The sequence below is a fragment of the Centroberyx affinis genome, unplaced genomic scaffold, assembly GCF_046629955.1.
Source record: "Centroberyx affinis isolate AG114_WGS23_722 - 3 ecotype Tasmania unplaced genomic scaffold, CSIRO-AGI_Caff_v1 ptg002418l_1, whole genome shotgun sequence".
In the NCBI taxonomy this organism is placed as follows: Eukaryota; Metazoa; Chordata; class Actinopteri; order Beryciformes; family Berycidae; genus Centroberyx; species Centroberyx affinis.
The window spans coordinates 1-17,447 of NW_027280664.1; the positions used below are offsets into that span (position 1 = coordinate 1).

Here is a 17,447-nt window from a genome sequence, read left to right on the forward strand (position 1 = left end):
ATTATGAAGAATATTATCAAGTTTAAAAAAAAATGATGGTAATGAGTGATTCCAAGGTTGATCAAAAACGGAGGTTTGGCTGGCTGTCGGCCCCCTACCTGCTTTCCTGCGGGCTAAGGCGCAGGACTTTGGGGCTCTTGGGGCTTTTAGGGCTCTGGGGCCTCCAGTGGGGGCCCAGCCTCAGGTCTCCATTGGCCTGCTTAAGGGTGGGGGCGTCCAGGGGCCACACCGAGCTCAGACCAAACGTCCTGCTGTTGTCACTAGGACTGACTGTAGAGAGAGAGGGAGAGAAACAGAAAGAAATACAGAGAGTGAGATTAATATCAGCTGGCACATCATTAAGATGCACACTGCCTAGCTGTATTCTAATGAGGTGAGTATTTTAAAAAGGGCAGCTTTCACACAGAAATCAACACAATGACCCTCAATTGATTCTCTGCTACAGCCAAATTTCCTGAAACTTCAATAGGCTGCAACTCCTCAGACGTTTTTTTTTTTTTTTTTTCTGCATAGTTTTCTTTTGAAACAGCGTTAAGATTTCCTTGCCATGTGGATACAGCTCCAGTCTGGAAGGTAACCTCTAGGCTAAAACCCAAGACTCTTCACAGAGCAGAAACGGGTGGGAGGAAGGAACCAAAGTCGCCGGGGAAAAGACGAAACGAGAGCGTTCTAATAGATCTAAAAGTTCTAATAGAAGCCGGGATTTCACCTGCCAATGACACCCTTCGCCTGAGCTTTTGCACCCCCGTGTGAACAGTGTGCGAAAGCTGTGAAACTACACAAGGTGTGAATAAAGTTGTCCAAACAACTTGCAACATGATCAAACCCTTTAACACCCCTTATGGGAAGTTCCTGAAACAATACATGTATTGTTAATATATGTTCATGTTTTTTTCCCTGCGTTCAGGCGGTGGCATCGTACTTCCAGCTCTTCATTCATTTCATTTCATTTCATTTCAGCTTGAGCATTTGGAGAAAAATGTTCTCTGAACAGGTATGTTACATTATTTTCTTTGCTCTCTACTACACTGAAGGCTATTGCACTCAGCCCACCACCCTCTCCAGCACAAGGTTTTCAAAGCAGGCACAGAAGCAACGTAGATGAGGGTGCAATTTCATCAATCGCCCACTGCAGCTAAAAAGCAACGTCTCCCCTGCACTTTGCTCTATGAATAACACTTTAACACATTTTTCTGCCATAATGATTTCTATATCTTGGTGGTTTCTAACATTTTGCATGTTTCACATCATGTTGCCCATCTAATTGCCCCATGTAGGATTAGTAATGTTCCATTGAATCCAGTCAGCAGCGGTAGAATCCCACTGCTGGAAAATTACCCCTGCTGTAAGGAAGGAAGTAAAGGAAAAGTGTCGGGGAAAAAAGTCATGAATTAATAGATATATGATATGAAGATCTAAATTAGAGATTTCAACACCTCAGATACTGGAACTGATGCTAAGAAGAAGACTAGGAGAGAACCACATGCAGCAACCAACATTAATCCTACCCCAACAGCTACAAAAAAATTATAATAATAAGGGCAACAACATCCCAAAGCGGCCACTGCATGTAATACAGCCAGCCTGCTGAGATGCTAAAAATGCTAAGCAAGATGGTCCCAGAATTTAGTTAGTCAGCTGTTCCCAAAGTGGGGTCAGAGGACCTCCAGGGGTCCTGGAGGGGATTCCAGGTGGTCCCCAACAAAATGAGGGATAATTAAATTTATCTGTTATGTAACTCAGCAGACGTTGGGACAATGACAGAACGTATAAGGATGACTATTCTGATTATTCTGTAGGTTTCAATTTCCCCTCCCCACCTCCAGTATAGACCGTCATGCAATTCTACACTAAATCAATCATAGGTAACAACACGAGTCTACCCAGATGGGTTTCCTTGGGGTAAAAAAAAAAAAACACAAATTCTGTGGTCTGGTGCGAATCAATTTGGCAGCTCTCGAATTCAGGAAGCCCCTGCAATAAGTCACTGCACGCTACTGTGAGGGCAAGAATAAATATCCACTAAACACATTTTAATGACAGACACACTCAGGGCTTGGTAATTGCCATTAAGGAGAGTCATTAGCCATGTGAGAGAAACCCAGCCCTCTATTTAATGAATAAATGAAGCCGGCAGATGTTTTGGATTTGCTAACCACTTTTACAGATAAATGTTTCACCACAATTTGTGCTTTTATGTCAACCCCCGGCGGTAATTGTTTGGAAAAATCCCTTTCGCTGTCTGTTGCCACACCACAAATTTCCTTTTGGGTCTTGTAAGAGCCCTGTGATCTACTGGCTAGAATTTCCCTCCGAAGGGAAGCGATCTCTGGGCGTTCGTCTGAGAGGCTGACAAGCAGAAGAGCATTGTAAATCACCGCCGCTGCTGCAACCCCTCTCGCCCCCTTCTCCTGGAGCGATGAATTTCTCCTCCGCTTATTTTTAATTCAGCAAACCGCACTGTAGCCGCTACATGCATATAAAAAAACAAAAAAAAATAAAAATAAAAATGGTGGTGGCTGGCTGCCTGAAAGAGCGGCTCAATGGCTCCCCTCGCTGCGGCGAGCAGGTAACTGCAGCCGGTGGGAGCGGGAGGGGGAAGAAGGGAGGGGGGGAAGGGTGGAGGGGGGGGAAGGGTGGAGGGGGGGAGTGGGGGGGGCACTGCAATGCAAAACAAGCCGCTGAGAAGTGCTGAGCCGCTGAGAGGAAGTCAGATAATATTTGGACTGGAACAGACTATTGTTGGGAAAGGGTGTGTGAGAGAGAGAGAGAGAGAGAGAGAGAGAGAGAGAGAGAGAGCAGTAAGCCAGAGAGAGAGGGAGAAAGACAGAGAGAGAGAGAGGGAGGGAGAGAGAGGGGGCCCGTAGGGAAACAGGGGAAGACAAAAAGAAGAGTGGGTGGATGAGAGCAGATGAAAAGAGAGAATTTGGAGACTGAGAAATGTGATGTTGCAACAGTGGATAAGGAGAGTCTGTGTGTGTGTGTGTCTGTGCTTGTACATATACGTTCTTTGATTTTCTGAATGTCTGTGTCTGAGAGCATGCATGCACGTGTGTATCCGTGTACCTACATGTTTGTGTGTGTGTGTGTGTGCGTGCGTGTGCGTGCACTCACGTTGGATTGCTCGGAAGCGTGGGCCAAAAGAGGGCGAGGAGCCCGAACCCAAATCTGGAGAGTTCCGCCTCTTCTCCAGGCCTGGAGATGCCTGCACCGTAATCTTATGGATGAAATCTGCAACACACACACACACACACACAGACACACACACACACACACACACACACACACACACACACACACACACACACACACACACAAGACAGACGTTAGACCACCCAGATGGCAGATGTGAACCAGAATACAGACTGGAATAACACACTGAGATGGGAAAGTGTTACTTGTTCACTTTCCTCACCTGCATTTTCCCTGCTGGTCTTGCTGGTCTTGGGATTTGAACTGGCAACCCTGTAGTCACAAACCCACTTCTCTGCACTACTGCTGCACCGTAACTACTAAGACAACCTGTGTTTTGGTGGCAGGTTTATTTTCCCGGACCCGGAGGAAGCCATTTTGGATGTCACTGATTGTATTTATTGTTGACTATGCAAGCAATGCCTGTAACCTTGAAGAAAGCCATCGCAGCTGAAATGCGTATGTTGTTTTTGTTTTTTTAAATGAAAGCTTAGTCAACTGTTCTCCACGAGGAGCTGAATTACTTCATCCCTTTGGTTTGTTTTGATTCATGCACCTTGGAGGAACTGCAAGGTTGCAACACATTTTTTTTGTTTCATGCTTTCTTTGAAACCTTCGGGGTTGTGGAAATTCAATGTAATACTTCATTGATCCCTGTAGAGGAATTCTCTTTTATCTTGTCCCCTCCACCGGGGGAGCAAAGCGGAGGATCAGCTACAAAACAGCAGGTAGGGATTCAGTGCCTTGCTCAAGAGCTTGAACCCGGGTTGTCCGACTGAAGGACAGTCTGTCAAGTGACATAACACATCCTCTGGCGGCCATGTTGGAGGTCCTCAGCTCTTGGTCAACAGTGGCTGTTTCTGTGCTGTTTTTGAGTGGGAACTGATCATTTCATCACTGATCAATCTGACCAATGTCAGCTTGTTAGCTAGCTAACCATAGTAGGCTATCTGGTTAGCTAATCATCATTGTTGTCAGTTGTTGTAAACACATCTGATTTGCACAGTAGCTAATATCTAGTAGAAGCAGGGCTGGACAATATGGTTGAAATCAATATCATGATAATCATAAGGATTTTTCTCAATATCAATATATATCACGATATGGTTCATGTATGCAAAATCACGTTAAATAATCAAATTAATGTTCATCTCATTGAACCGAATGGTAATGTTAGGTGTGATGTCAAACAAAACTGAAATTTTCAAATAATATTCCTACCATACCTCATTTTATCAGAGTTTTTAAGTAAAATTTGCTTGTCATCATCAATTTAGACAGCAGAAATGTGTGTCACGATATTAAAATATCTTCATATCATCATGATATGATTCCACTGAAAGACGATAAATGATAATATTGAATTATCACCCAGCCCTAAGTAGAAGTGGCTCGTAGTTGCATGTTAACATTAACATTGGTTGCTTTGCGAAATTAGCCTACTGGCTAATTTACCTGAACAAAGCAAACAAACTGCTGAACAAACAATTGAAAAAACTGTTAGCTAGCTAGCTGAGCTGACTCTTCCTAAGCTACAACTCAGGGTGTTTTGGAGCAGAGACTAGGGCTAAACTGTTTACTGTGTCACAGTAACCTACATTTGAAAACAAATTTAACTCATCCGACTACAGGCTTTTATTTTTAATTGACCTACACCCACACCACAACTATCTTGTTTAGGTATCTCTCCTTTCCCAGCACAGTTGTTAGATATTTAGACATTATTTGGACACAGCCAGTCCTCCAACTGACCTCCATGATGGCGGCAAACATGGTTACTGGGAGATTTGTGACACAACTGCAAAGCCTCTATCGGTTGAGAACACAGAGGTTTGAGCTCAGCCAGGGTGAAGGACAGAGGAAGAGTACAAATCATTTGTTTTTGTTCATATCTATTTCTACAGTATAGGCCATGACATAGCATAATATAGAATACATATGAGTTACTCTACAGGGTCCAAAGTACAAAGGAAACGCAGGATGAGAAGGATAAACAAAAAAAGGAAAAGAAAATAATAACAGAGGAAAAGAGGAGGGTGAAACAGGGAGGGAGTAAGGCAGATATAGTAAGAGAGAGGGATGAAAAAGACAAAAATACAGCATTTGAGAGAGGAGAGAGCTAGAGGGTAAAGGAGAGAGAGAGAGAGTGAGAGAGGGAAAGGGGGATCAAGAGAAACGGAGAGAGAGATGGGGGTGAGACAGAGGTAGAGAGAGGGAGAGACAGAGAAGGTGAAAAAGAGCGATAGAGAAAAAGAGGGAAAAGGAGAGCGGTGAAGGGAGAGAGAGAGAGAGAGAGAGAGCGAGTGAGAGAGAATGAAAGAATGAAAGGCAGCCAGCAGTGTGTCTATGGACAGGAAGCGTCGAGGCGTGGTTGGCTCGCTCTGCCCTCTCATCAACCCCCCCCACCACATCACCGCCCTGCTGCTGCTGGGAAAGGCCTGACCACAGTGCGCGCGCACACACACACACACACACACACACACGCACACACGCACACACACACACACACACACATACACACACACACACACATACACGGTGCATTTACGCATGCTTGCTCAGCCCAAAATACACTCACACACACGCATACACTTCCATTGAAACACACTGGTAGCCTGGATATGGACAGTAGCAGGCTGTGTGTGTTTGTGATTATCTACATAGGAAACAGAAACCGGCTCTGTAGGTAAAAAAAGGTAAAAATATGAGAATGAGTGTTGGACAGTGCAGCCGAAGCAAAATGCCACACAGTGGTAGCAGTAGTAGTAGTAGTAGTAATAGCAGCAGTAGTAGTAGCAATAGTAGTAGTAGTAGTAGTAGTGGTAGTGGAAGTAGTAGTAGTAGTATTAGTAGTAGAAGCAGTAGTAGTAGTAGTAATATTAGTAGTAGTAGCAGTGGTGGTAGTGGTAGTGGAAGTAGTAGTATTAGTAGTAGAAGCAGTAGTAGTAGTAGTAATATTAGTAGTAGCAGTAGTAGTAGTAGCAGTAGCAGTAGCAGTAGTAGGGGCAGTAGTAGTGACAGTAGTAGTAGTGGTAGTAGTAGTAGTAGTAGTAGTGGTGGTAGTAGTAGTAGTAGTAGTAGTAGTAGTAGTAGTAGTAGTAGTAGTAGTAGTAGTAGAGGCTTTAGTTGTATCAGTGGTTTCAATGGAGAGTTTTAGTGTCCCATGGTCTTACTGCTGTTTCAGAGGCTTTTGCACCCTGACAGTGTGGGGGCATGACAACAGTCAAATTCAAAGATAATGAATACCAGCATAAAATATTGTCTATTGGCAGCTTCGATTAAAAAATATTGGTATCATCCTTCAAAAACCCCATATTGGTCAAACTCTAATAGCAACCCACGCAAAGCCTAGCTGCAAAATGACAACAGTTGCATCACAACAGTCTCTCCCTCACTTCCTCTTCTCTGCTCTCTTGTATCTTTTGGTGGTTTTGTTGTTTTTGTTGTTTGCGTTGTTCTTTGGGGACTGAGCCAGCAACGGCCTTTGAAATCTGTTTTCTCGTCTCAGTCAACAACAATCCAGAGACAATCCAGTTGCTAGATTTGACAAAACAAACTTGAAATATGAAATATGAGCCCAATTTTCGGTACTGAAATAACATGAAAATGAAACCAATTGTACACCTATGAGAATAGAGGCCTGTCTCACCGGAAAAAAACAACAGCACATGAAGAAACTGAAACACTTTTAAGACCTCTGAAGCTGAATTGAAGACTGTCATATCTAACTGTATTCAAGACCTTTCAACACCTTTAGTTGAGATAATCATATTGGGTGTCTTAATGGGTGGCAGTTATGGCCTAGTGGTTAGTTAGGTCATCCCCCAATCAGAGGGCTGAGTTTGATCCCCCTTAAGACTTTTTCCAAGACTTGCAGACAACCTGTTAATGCCACAAGTCAATGAAGTCACAGCTCAAACACACACACACCTCTTTGGGCATGAAGATCTGGACATTCGTGTCCTTCAACTTGTGCTTTCTGACAAACCAAAACGCAACATTTTTAAGACTTCAAACTGAATTTAAGGCTTAAAATTCTATATTCAAGACTTTTAAGGCCTTTAGTTATAGAGTTTAAGACATTTTAAGACTTTTTCAAGACCTTCAGTTACCCTGTTAATGCCAAAAGTAAATGGACCCACAGTTCAAACACACACACACACCTTGGGGCATGCTGATCTTCTCGCCGTTCTTGCTCTTCAGCTTGTGCTTCTTGAAGGTGCCCTTCCTCTTCTTGACGTTGGGCTTCTCCTGGTTCTGGTTCATGTGGAGGATGAGGAGGCTGAGCTCGCGCTCGAAGACGTCCTGCTCCCACTGGGCCAGCTGCTGCTCGCGCTGCCGGAGGAACTCCTCGTGGGACTTCTGCTCCAGCGCCGCTCGCTTCAACTCCTCTTCGCGGCACCGCAGCTCCTGGAAGAAGGAAGGAAGGAGGACGGTGGATAAGAGCGGGGGTGAGGAAGTACGGAAGTCATCCTGTGTAAACTGGACTGCTTAAGATCAGTGGTTTCCAATCATGCGCCATCGAGGCTCAATAGTCTGGAGGTTTTCATTCTAACCTCGTCTCCGGTGAAATGAGCTGCTGCAGAGTTTGGTTGTAATGAAAACCTGCAGACTCTTGGGCCTTGATGGCAGATGACTCAGAACTGCTTTTTTAGTTTAGTTAGATTTCACACATGCGGCCTGAGAGGAGGAAAAAGTAAAGAGCATTCACTCTGCCCCTATTTCCACAAACGTCAGGGTGAACTACGACGGACCGAAGTCTGCTCTCAGTCTACTGGCATTAATGAAAAAGTCACTAGATATGGACTACTGCTGTAGATATGTTCCATGAAAAACATCAAAGGTTTATTTGGACCAAATGGCACCAAAGCACAAAGTACTGTTAACATCCAAAGATAAAATTAATGTTCTTGTCATTTTTTCTCATCTTTGGGAAGATAACTTTTGTTCTAGGACAATACCAGACCTGTTCGATATAGTAAATGGAGGCAAAGATGGTAATATGCTTATTTAGTGGATGATTGTGGATGTGGCACCTGGTGAATTTTGTTTATTTATATGAATGGCAATATGGATGGCTGAATGGATGGATGAACAGATGTATGGATAGATGTTTCCCACCGTCCTCCTAATGTATAATTCCATGCCTTTTTCATGATTTTCCATAAATAAGTCAGAGCCCTTCCATGACCTAGAAATTTTATTCCTACCTACTTTGTTAATGTTGTTTTTCAGCTTAGAATATCTGTAAGGAGGTAAAATAGTCTGGTTACCACTGCAGTTGGCTGAGAACCCCCATCTAATGTAATGAATGTGTGAAACAAGTTGTAAAATACATTCTGGCCTATTCCTGTAAAGTGTCAAATCCACCGATATTCCCTGACTTCCTCAGAGAAATTATCCAATTCCCTGACTTTCCCTGTCTGGGATACATGTCTCAAAATGGACGGATGGTCGAAAGCAGGGATAGAAATGGCTAAATGACCGAAGGGAAGGGCGACTTCTTCTTCTTCTTACCTTCTCTTTCGCCCGGAGCTCGTCGAACATGTCCTGGATCTCCAGCTTCCAGTCCTCCTGGAGGGAGTGGAAGGAGTCCTGCGGCATCTCCTCCTTCACCTGCCGCTCCAGGGCCGTCAGCTGGGACAGGATGGAGCCAAAGTTGGGCCTGTGGTGGGGGTCTTGGTCCCAGCACTCTGTCACCACACACACACACACACACACACACACAGTTACAGACCAGAGACCACGTTGTAGTTGCATGACTGACATCACATGAATACAGAAAACTACTAGAAATAAGGAAGTTGTGGGGAAAAGCAGAGGAAAATAGGAATTGAGGAGTTGTGTGACCTGAAACAAACAAAAAACATTTAATATATGTCTATATACTGTATGTTTGTATGACTATGCTTTAATTACTAAAAATGTCAGTGTTAACAAGTCATTTAGTCTGGTTTTAGAGTTTTAAAATCTTAGTTCCCTTAAAACGAGTGACAAAATTCTGCCAATGAATTATGTGATTAATTCACTTGTTTCCAGTGGAGTTTCACTTATTTTGAGTTTTCTTGAATTGATATCTTGAAATAAGGAAGATCACTCCTCTAGTATCAAGAGAGCATAACTCGATTGAGGAAAATTCTTCAAACATGTTGAATCATCTTCCCCGCTGGAAGATTTCTTCACCCGTTTTAAAGGATAAGGCTGGTGTTTTTTAATGCATCCCTTACCGCCAACAAATCCTATGTAAATAACAAAATCAACAATGCGTTTGCTCTACTCCCGTTACTTTCTGACTTCCCACGTTCCCTTTTTAGCCGTCAACCCGGAAGTCATTGGCTCCAATTGTAAGCTAAAAACCTTGAAATTCAGCTCACAAAGACATAGTTTACATTTTAAAAATCGCTAACTGTTGCCACGAAAAGTCAGGCTGTTGTAGTTATTACCAAATCAAATTTAAATGGGAACAAATTCTTCATTACGCCGGGGACTATTTTCGGTGCTACGAAACTACTTTCCTGAGATGGAAAACGTGTTTACAGCCGGCTTATTAAGTTAAGAAATATGCTGCCCAGAGCAACGGCATGGCTCTTTGACGTGTTTTTAATCATTTTTTTAATACAATGGAGTTCTATGGCTGCATTGGGCACCGGCTACATGGACGAGACTTGTTGGCAAAACAAAATTACTGCTGATTTTGTTATTTTCATAGGATTTGTTGACGGTAACTAATGCATTAAAAAACACCAGCCTTATCCTTTAAGAAAAATCACATTTTAAGACTCAATACTAGACTAAACGACTTACTGAGATGAATGTTTTTGCAGCAGGCTGAATCAATATCCTGCAATGCCTGTAATTTTTACTTACACATATTTCACTGCACTTGTTGTGCACTTGTCTGAGCACAATCTTGCATCAAGCAAATTCAAAGTGGTACGCTTAATTAACCTGCTATGGGGTGTTTTGCATAACTCACTAAAACACTTTCAGGCATTACACGCAGATCAAAAACCAATCCGATAATTAATTAATCCTCTGAGGTGGCTACCGGTGGTTTTTCTACACTGATCCCTTGTTTAAATACAACCGTGAAAGACAAGTTGACATAGATGCACGAGGAGAGGTGAGGCTACGCGGAAAAAAAAACTGCCTACTTTTGCATATTTGTATCTATGTTGTCAAGAGCCTGGAAACATTTAAGAATGGAATAACCTAAAAAGAGCATGAATAGGTGTAAACATGTTGCACAAGGTGACTCTGGTGCATAACACTTCCCCTCCGCAGCCACGTCATTTAACAACATAGAGGAATTTTTTTCTCCATTTCAACCCAGCTTTGGGGAAATGGAACGAGAGGCTGCCGGTGACATGAATCTGATGGCACGCAAGGGCACTCTCGCACCAGTGACACACACACACTCTCTCTCTCTCTCTCTGGGACTCACACACTCTTTATTCACATGCCATTTGGTGGACACTTCCACTACCCCAGTCGCCTTACGTGCATGCATTTTTAACATGGGAGGCCCCAGTGGGAATAATACCACTAACCCTGGCACATTCCATATTCGAAACCTACTCTCTCTCTCTCTCTCTCACTCTCTCTCTCTCACATATAGTGGATATCAAATGTCTGCACTCTCTTTCCAATGTTCTAGTATTTATCGCCTTGGGGTCTGAAATGAAAACCCATTACATCACTTTACTTTTTTTTTTCGCTCACTTGAAGATGGTAACCACCAAAATGAAGCTGGAAAAATAAGGCGACTCATTTCTGACAACGCGTTAAAAATGGAAAACTGAAACATCTCGGTTGCGTAAGTGTGCGCACTCATTATTATTGGGGGGTCGTAACCGTTTGAAAGGATGCATCAAGTTTTTAGGAGACTGTCCCTGCTAGTTTAGAACGGTACCTTATTTTTGCACCATATTTGTATAATTTTTACCAAAGCTGTCAGACTTAGGTGCAGATTGCTTACCATTTACCTTTGGTGTTGCTACAAATTCTCATTTAAGTGTTAGTATGGAGCCTACTATCATTCAACATGCTAAAGTGTTAGCATGGAGCCTACTATCATTCAGCATGCTAAAGTGTTAGCATGGAGCCTACTATCATTCAGCATGCTAAAGTGCTAGCATGGAGCCTACTATCATTCAGCATGCTAAAGTGCTAGCATGGAGCCTACTATCATTCAGCATGCTAAAGTGCTAGCATGGAACCTACCATCACTCAACATAGTGTATGCTAAAGTGTTAGCATGGAGGCTGCTATCACTTAACACAGCGTATGCTAAAGTGTTAGCATGCAGGCTGCTATCACTCAACACAGCGTATGCTAAAGTGTTAGCATGGAGGCTGCTATCACTCAACACAGCGTATGCTAAAGTGTTAGCATGGGGCACCAAAACCAATCTACTGGGGACACATGTATGATTTGGTGTTTATGTTCTTATCACAGGGTTCCTACACATTTTCAATTAGAAAATTCCATACTTTTTCCAGACCTTGATTTGTTTTGAAGATTTTGTCTGGTGTTCAATATGATTTACGCAGATAGACATCTTTCCCCTGCTAACTAGGTCATATCACTGTATAGATGAAGATTGTTCTTCACAGCGACAAATATCAGAATATGTGAGATGATTGGCAGGGTTCCTACACGGTTTCCATTTTAAAATTCCATATTTTTCCCAGACCCTATGTTCTTGACCGGATTTGATTTTGGTCTGTATTTGATATAATGCATGCTGACAGCGGCTGGGTAATAAGAGCGTCCCTCTATCTGAACATTATTCTTCACATCAACAAAAACTACGGACTCAAAGTGGGTCTACAACAACATAAAAGCTATAATTATGTGTGTATCGGACATTTTCCATACTTTTCCAGACATTTTTTCTAATTCCCAAACTATTCAAGACCTGGAAATGATCAAATTCATTTTTAATACTTTTCCAGACTTTCCAGACCTGCGTAGGAACCCTGTTATCACTTAACAGGTTGAACAATGAGCCAGTCCCCCAAAAACTTGTATTTCTTTAAGATTTAACTAATCACATTGCAAAGCATGCACAAAGCTAATCTTCCTGCGCGTGAAGTCAAGTCAAGTAATTCTAATTAGATCAACAGAAACTCAAAAATTTGAAAGGGTGTGTAGACATTTGATATCCACACCACCCACACACACACACACACACACACACACATCTGTCCCACCTGACATGAGCTGGGCGAAGGGCTCGGGGCATGTGGAAGGGATGGGCAGGGTGAGTTTGTTGACAGCGACTCCGTAGGCGACGGCCAGTCCATCGATCCCTCTGTAGGGCGCCTCTCCTGTTAGCAGCTCCCATAGCAGAACACCATAGCTGGGGGAAAAGCCACAGACAACCAAGCAAATATTGGTACATATACTGTACGTATGATACATGGTGTAAAACGTCATGCTTATTGTGTTGGAGCAGTTTTTCTGCAGTGTAGGTAATAAAAATAATGTGAAGAGTTTCATTCCAAAATGAGATATCCACTATTTGAAAAATAAATGACACCTGCTCGCAGAAAATATCATATAAATATAATCAAATAAATGATGGTGCTTTTTAAAGGATAGCAAGTCTTTTAAGTCCTCGGTTGGCTGAATGATTGACAGCACAACATTAAAGCAAATGATGGTACTATTTAAAGTCCTTTTAAGTCCTTGGATGACAAAAATGATACCACTTGAACAGATTGAATGATGAACTTCAAGTAATGACTTTTTCTTTTCTAAAATGGATATACAGTATGTAGCAGAATAAGAATAAGAGTACAACTCTTCTTGTTCTTTCACGTTAAAGTGCTTAGCAGAGCACATTACACTTTACACTACATGCATTATGATGACGCCGAGTGCAAAGAATCAAGGCACACTTGTGCGATGCCAAAAATAACGCTTGATCACACATGTGCTTGCAAAGCAATGTGAACTCACGCATGCAGAAGAAGAACCTCTGCGCACACACACACACACACACGCACACACACACACACACACAGGGCCGTGGAGCCACTAAAGACACAATGGGAGCAGCCCAGGGCCTTAAGAAGATGAAGCGTGGCGCAGGACTTGGATCTCGCACACTGTCAATTACCCCTCGCCCGGGCCTGACTAAACGCACTGCGGAGGCTCGCTAAGTGGAGAGCGCAGGCCGCAGCCTTTTTTTATTTAGTTCTTTAATTACAACTTCCACACGCTGTGACTGTGCAGAAACGCTGCTCGCCGTCTCGCCCCCGGGGCCGTCGCCGTCTCCGCACGGCGGCTGTGGAGACGAGCCGCCGAGGACAGACGACAAAGAATAGGAGAACAGAGATTACCCGTCATTTTCAGAGCGGGGCTGCCTGCCTGCCTGCCGCTCGCTCATTTTGCTCTTTTCCAGATTGTGCGGTGATTGTTGCTGTGAAAATGAGATTGCGTGGGTTTATTGTCAGTCAGACGGAGAAGTTGGAAACTGAGAAAATGTGTGTGTGTGTGTGTGAGATGGAGAGCTGAGATTGGGTCCACGGGGTAGTAAACGGTCTGTATACTGTGTACAACAAGGGTTCTATAGAGTGGCAGAAAATGCTTCTATAGGCTTGTACCATAGCAGAACCCCCTTTGATTGCTGTAAAGAACCCTTTTAGAGAATGGTAGAAGAAGACACAGCTTTTTTCTTTATAGCAAAAGCTCAAATGCTTCTTCAACTCTTTATGATGCTGCTAAGAACCCTTTAAGAATGTATGAAATTGTCCAAATCAGCAGAATTAAAATTAAGAAATAGCATATGAGATTATGATTCAAATATGTTATTGCTTTTATAGGACATTTACAACATTTTTACAATAATAACATTAAAAATGCATTGGGTTTTAATTAAATCCGTCAACAAAAAACAGTTCCCTGTTGCTAAGCAATACACGTCCTTGCTTGCTTCGTTCCACTTAAGGCGGAGTGATACCGTTAGCGTTATAAGGTACAAATTTGTATGTGGAAGTTCTAAGCAATCATGAAACACCTCTCATCCAATCACAAGCCTTTGTCAGAAACAAATGTTGTAGAAGTTTTTAAACCACACATGGTACTTTATTCTGATTCCCCAGTTTTTTATTTTAACAAATCAGACGGTTCTATAAGTCATTATTATAGAACCACAGACCCAAACCAGAGAACCCTTGAAGAGCCCGTCTTTTTTTTTCTGTGTAGATGTGGCCACACACAGATACACACACACACAGAGGCACACACACACACACACACACACACACACACACACACACACACAGAAAGCCACTCCTAGATACAGGGCTGCGGTTGGGTCTGCTGTGTGGCCTCCCTCCCTGTCTATACTGGAGACAATAGGACAGTGTGCAGCACACATGTCCCACAACAAAGCACAGAGCAGCTCTTTGAAGAGAAGCCATCACATGGCTGCGGCGGCCCTCCTGCAATCCATCACTCTGTGCCTCCATCCCTTCACCGCTCGCTCTCAAACTATCACTCCATCGCTCTTTCCCTGTTTTCCCGTCAGTTTCCTCTTCATTTACATGTATGTTTAAGGCGTTCCGCTTATCCCAGAGCGACTTACAGTGAGCGCAGCAGGTACGGCGTCTCGCTGAAGAACACGTGGCTGTGGATTGTCGTGATTGTCACAAAATTTCAATACTATGTTGATGCCGTTGCAAAAGATTGATTTCAAGATTGAAGCTGAACTTCCATTTTTAATGTCACCTCTAGAGGGCGTATATGTGCGGATGACATGTGGATTGGATTAGTTAAAAGAAGATGACGACGAAGAAGAAGAAGAAGAAGAAGAAGAAGAAGAAGAAGAAGAAGAAGAAGAAGAAGAAGAAGAAAAATTTGAAATAGAGCTGAAGCGGCGTCCGGTTCCAAAAGTAAATTTCCTATTCATTTTTCCCATAGGGAATTTGCTTATTAGCCATAATGTTTAAAATGGTGTAAGGTCCACTTACCATGAGCTATCAGTTTGTCAAACGACTATATATGTTTCTCAATATGATTTCAACTTTGTTGTTAAGAAATTGTTTTATTCTTGATTTTCTTGTGAAATAAAACACTATCCGCAACCTTCAGCGAGCACCCATCCATCGGACACATCGCCGTTACCATGGAAACGTTACCCGCTCCAAAGTTATGTATGGTTGTGTCGGTTTAGGGCTCATGAGTCAACTGGTAGCTGCTTGGCCCAAAGCTTAAAACTCTTTTTTGGATTTTCTGAAATGTCTCTATAGAAAATGAATGGCTACTGAAGAAGGGGGGGGCGGCCACGTCTCAGCTCTATAGACAGAGCCGCAGTCTGGCTCTCGACAGTGAACTAAACAGCTGAAGAAATGCCAGCAGCGTCTCAACAGTAGAACACATCTTGAACTGAATCCCACTCCACCTAAACTGGTTGACAAAACTGGTGCCAGGAGCCAAATGTGGAACTATTTTGCTTACAAAGCCGACAGATGCATAAAATTAAGCACGGTGGTTGTTCTGCGGCGTCCCTTGAGGGTTTCTTTCTTGTTTGTTCTTGTATCGTTGTCAAGTTCTTAAGTCAAAATTTTAGTATTACGCCTAATGCTTGACTGCTGTGGGGATTGAACCTGTGGCCTTTCGGTTACCGGCCCGTCTCTCTAACCCGTTCATCTCTTACCCAGCTCTCTGGGAAGCTAACACATGTAGGTGCCACCAGACACCAAGATATATTTTTGTCCTATTTGTATCGCGGCTCCTTTCAACACATTAGCGGCAATTGTCCTGACTCTAATGTGTTTGAGTGATTTCAATTTTCACCCGTTGCAACACTTCTGCTTTGCTGTGATAACAGCTAGAATCCGCTGAGAATACTGGTGTGTGCGCTCTGTAAAAAAAAAAAAAAAAAAATCTGTACCAAATTTTATCCTTTGCTTGAGGCTGGTACATATTCATCAATATGGTATTTTCCCAGCAACAAAGGATTACGAATTTTTCCTGTCAAGGGGCTGCCTCTCCTTCCCTTTGAATTAAGCAAGTGCACAAATCAAGTAGGACAAACTACTGTAAGTCAGTGCTGAATATGGGCTTTATGTAACATTCAGACCTTGCAAGCACAATGTAAAAATGCATTATGTGCATCCAATGAAGTAAATTATAATTTATGCAGGACTTAAAAATCATTTAAAGACATTTAAAGTTGCAAAAGAAGCATGAAATCCTCCACACCTACCTTCTTCCACTACCTACTTCAATAAGACTCTAACACATACACACACACACACACACCCTTACCTCCAGACGTCGCTGCCCTTGGAGAAGGTGGAGGACTTGATGACCTCGGGGGCCATCCAGGCGTAGGTGCCGGCGGTGCTCATCTTGGTGGTCTTGTGCCACTCCCTCGCCAGGCCGAAGTCGGTGATCTTCAGCGTCAGGCCCTCCATACATTCATTCTCTATGGGCTGGGCCAGAAGGACTGCATGGAGGAAGGGTGGAGGGAACACAGGAAGGTAGAGAGGGAGGGCAGCAAAGAGGGGGGGGGGGGCGAGAAGGAAAGAAAAGAAAGGGGCGAGACGTCGTTACAAGGTTTTGAACAGTTAAACGTGTCGGGCGATTATAACGCAATTAAATGCATGGCTGCAGAGGCCGATTTAGTGCTTTCCTCGTGCATAATTGAGAAACAATCATGCAAGGCTAAACTTAGGGCCTAACACACACAGACACACACACACACACACAGATACACACGGATACACACACTCTCTCTCTCACTTCCCCTTCCTCTTTTTTTCTTTCAGACCACTACGATCCGAGTTGACACTAGAACATTGCATTTCCACATATCCTCTGACACAGTTCACTTGCGATTGACTAACCTATGTAAATACATAAATCTCTGCATCCTTAAAGGAATACACCAAGTGCGTCCCATTGGTTGATGTGAGGCTCTGATGCTCCATGCTAACACTTTAGCATACACTATGAGTGATAGTAGGCCACTAGCATAAGACTGACTTTTTAGTACTGTAAAAGTTTTTTTTTTTTTTTATATGGCCTGTAGATTCATACAATTTTTTAAAATGAAATATCATTATCTCAATATAGCTGATGCAGCCAGGTTTATTTTTGGAACTATTTCAGTGTGAGTGACCACGTATTCATCCACTGTGATGAATACGCAGTGATTTTTAGCTGCACACAGTCTCCCATCGCCCACCACTTTAACTTCCTATGGAAACAGGGGAAGTGGTCCCTGCTAGTTCAAAATT

General features: G+C 43.0%; 1 protein-coding gene across 1 annotated transcript in view; it reads right to left on the reverse strand.

Annotated features, from left to right (window-relative positions):
• Positions 1-98: 98 nt before the first annotated feature.
• Positions 99-17,447, reverse strand: part of LOC139656230 (mitogen-activated protein kinase kinase kinase 11) — a gene marked incomplete at its 3' end in the record, with an annotated part of 38,773 nt that continues 21,424 nt past the window's right edge. The window contains exons 2-7 of the mRNA XM_071533734.1: positions 16,474-16,654; positions 12,408-12,556; positions 8,710-8,885; positions 7,356-7,602; positions 3,115-3,231; positions 99-270 (exon numbers count right to left, since the gene is read on the reverse strand). Coding sequence (XP_071389835.1) covers positions 99-270; positions 3,115-3,231; positions 7,356-7,602; positions 8,710-8,885; positions 12,408-12,556; positions 16,474-16,654 — 1,042 coding nt within the window. The remainder of the gene's footprint in view (positions 271-3,114; positions 3,232-7,355; positions 7,603-8,709; positions 8,886-12,407; positions 12,557-16,473; positions 16,655-17,447) is intronic.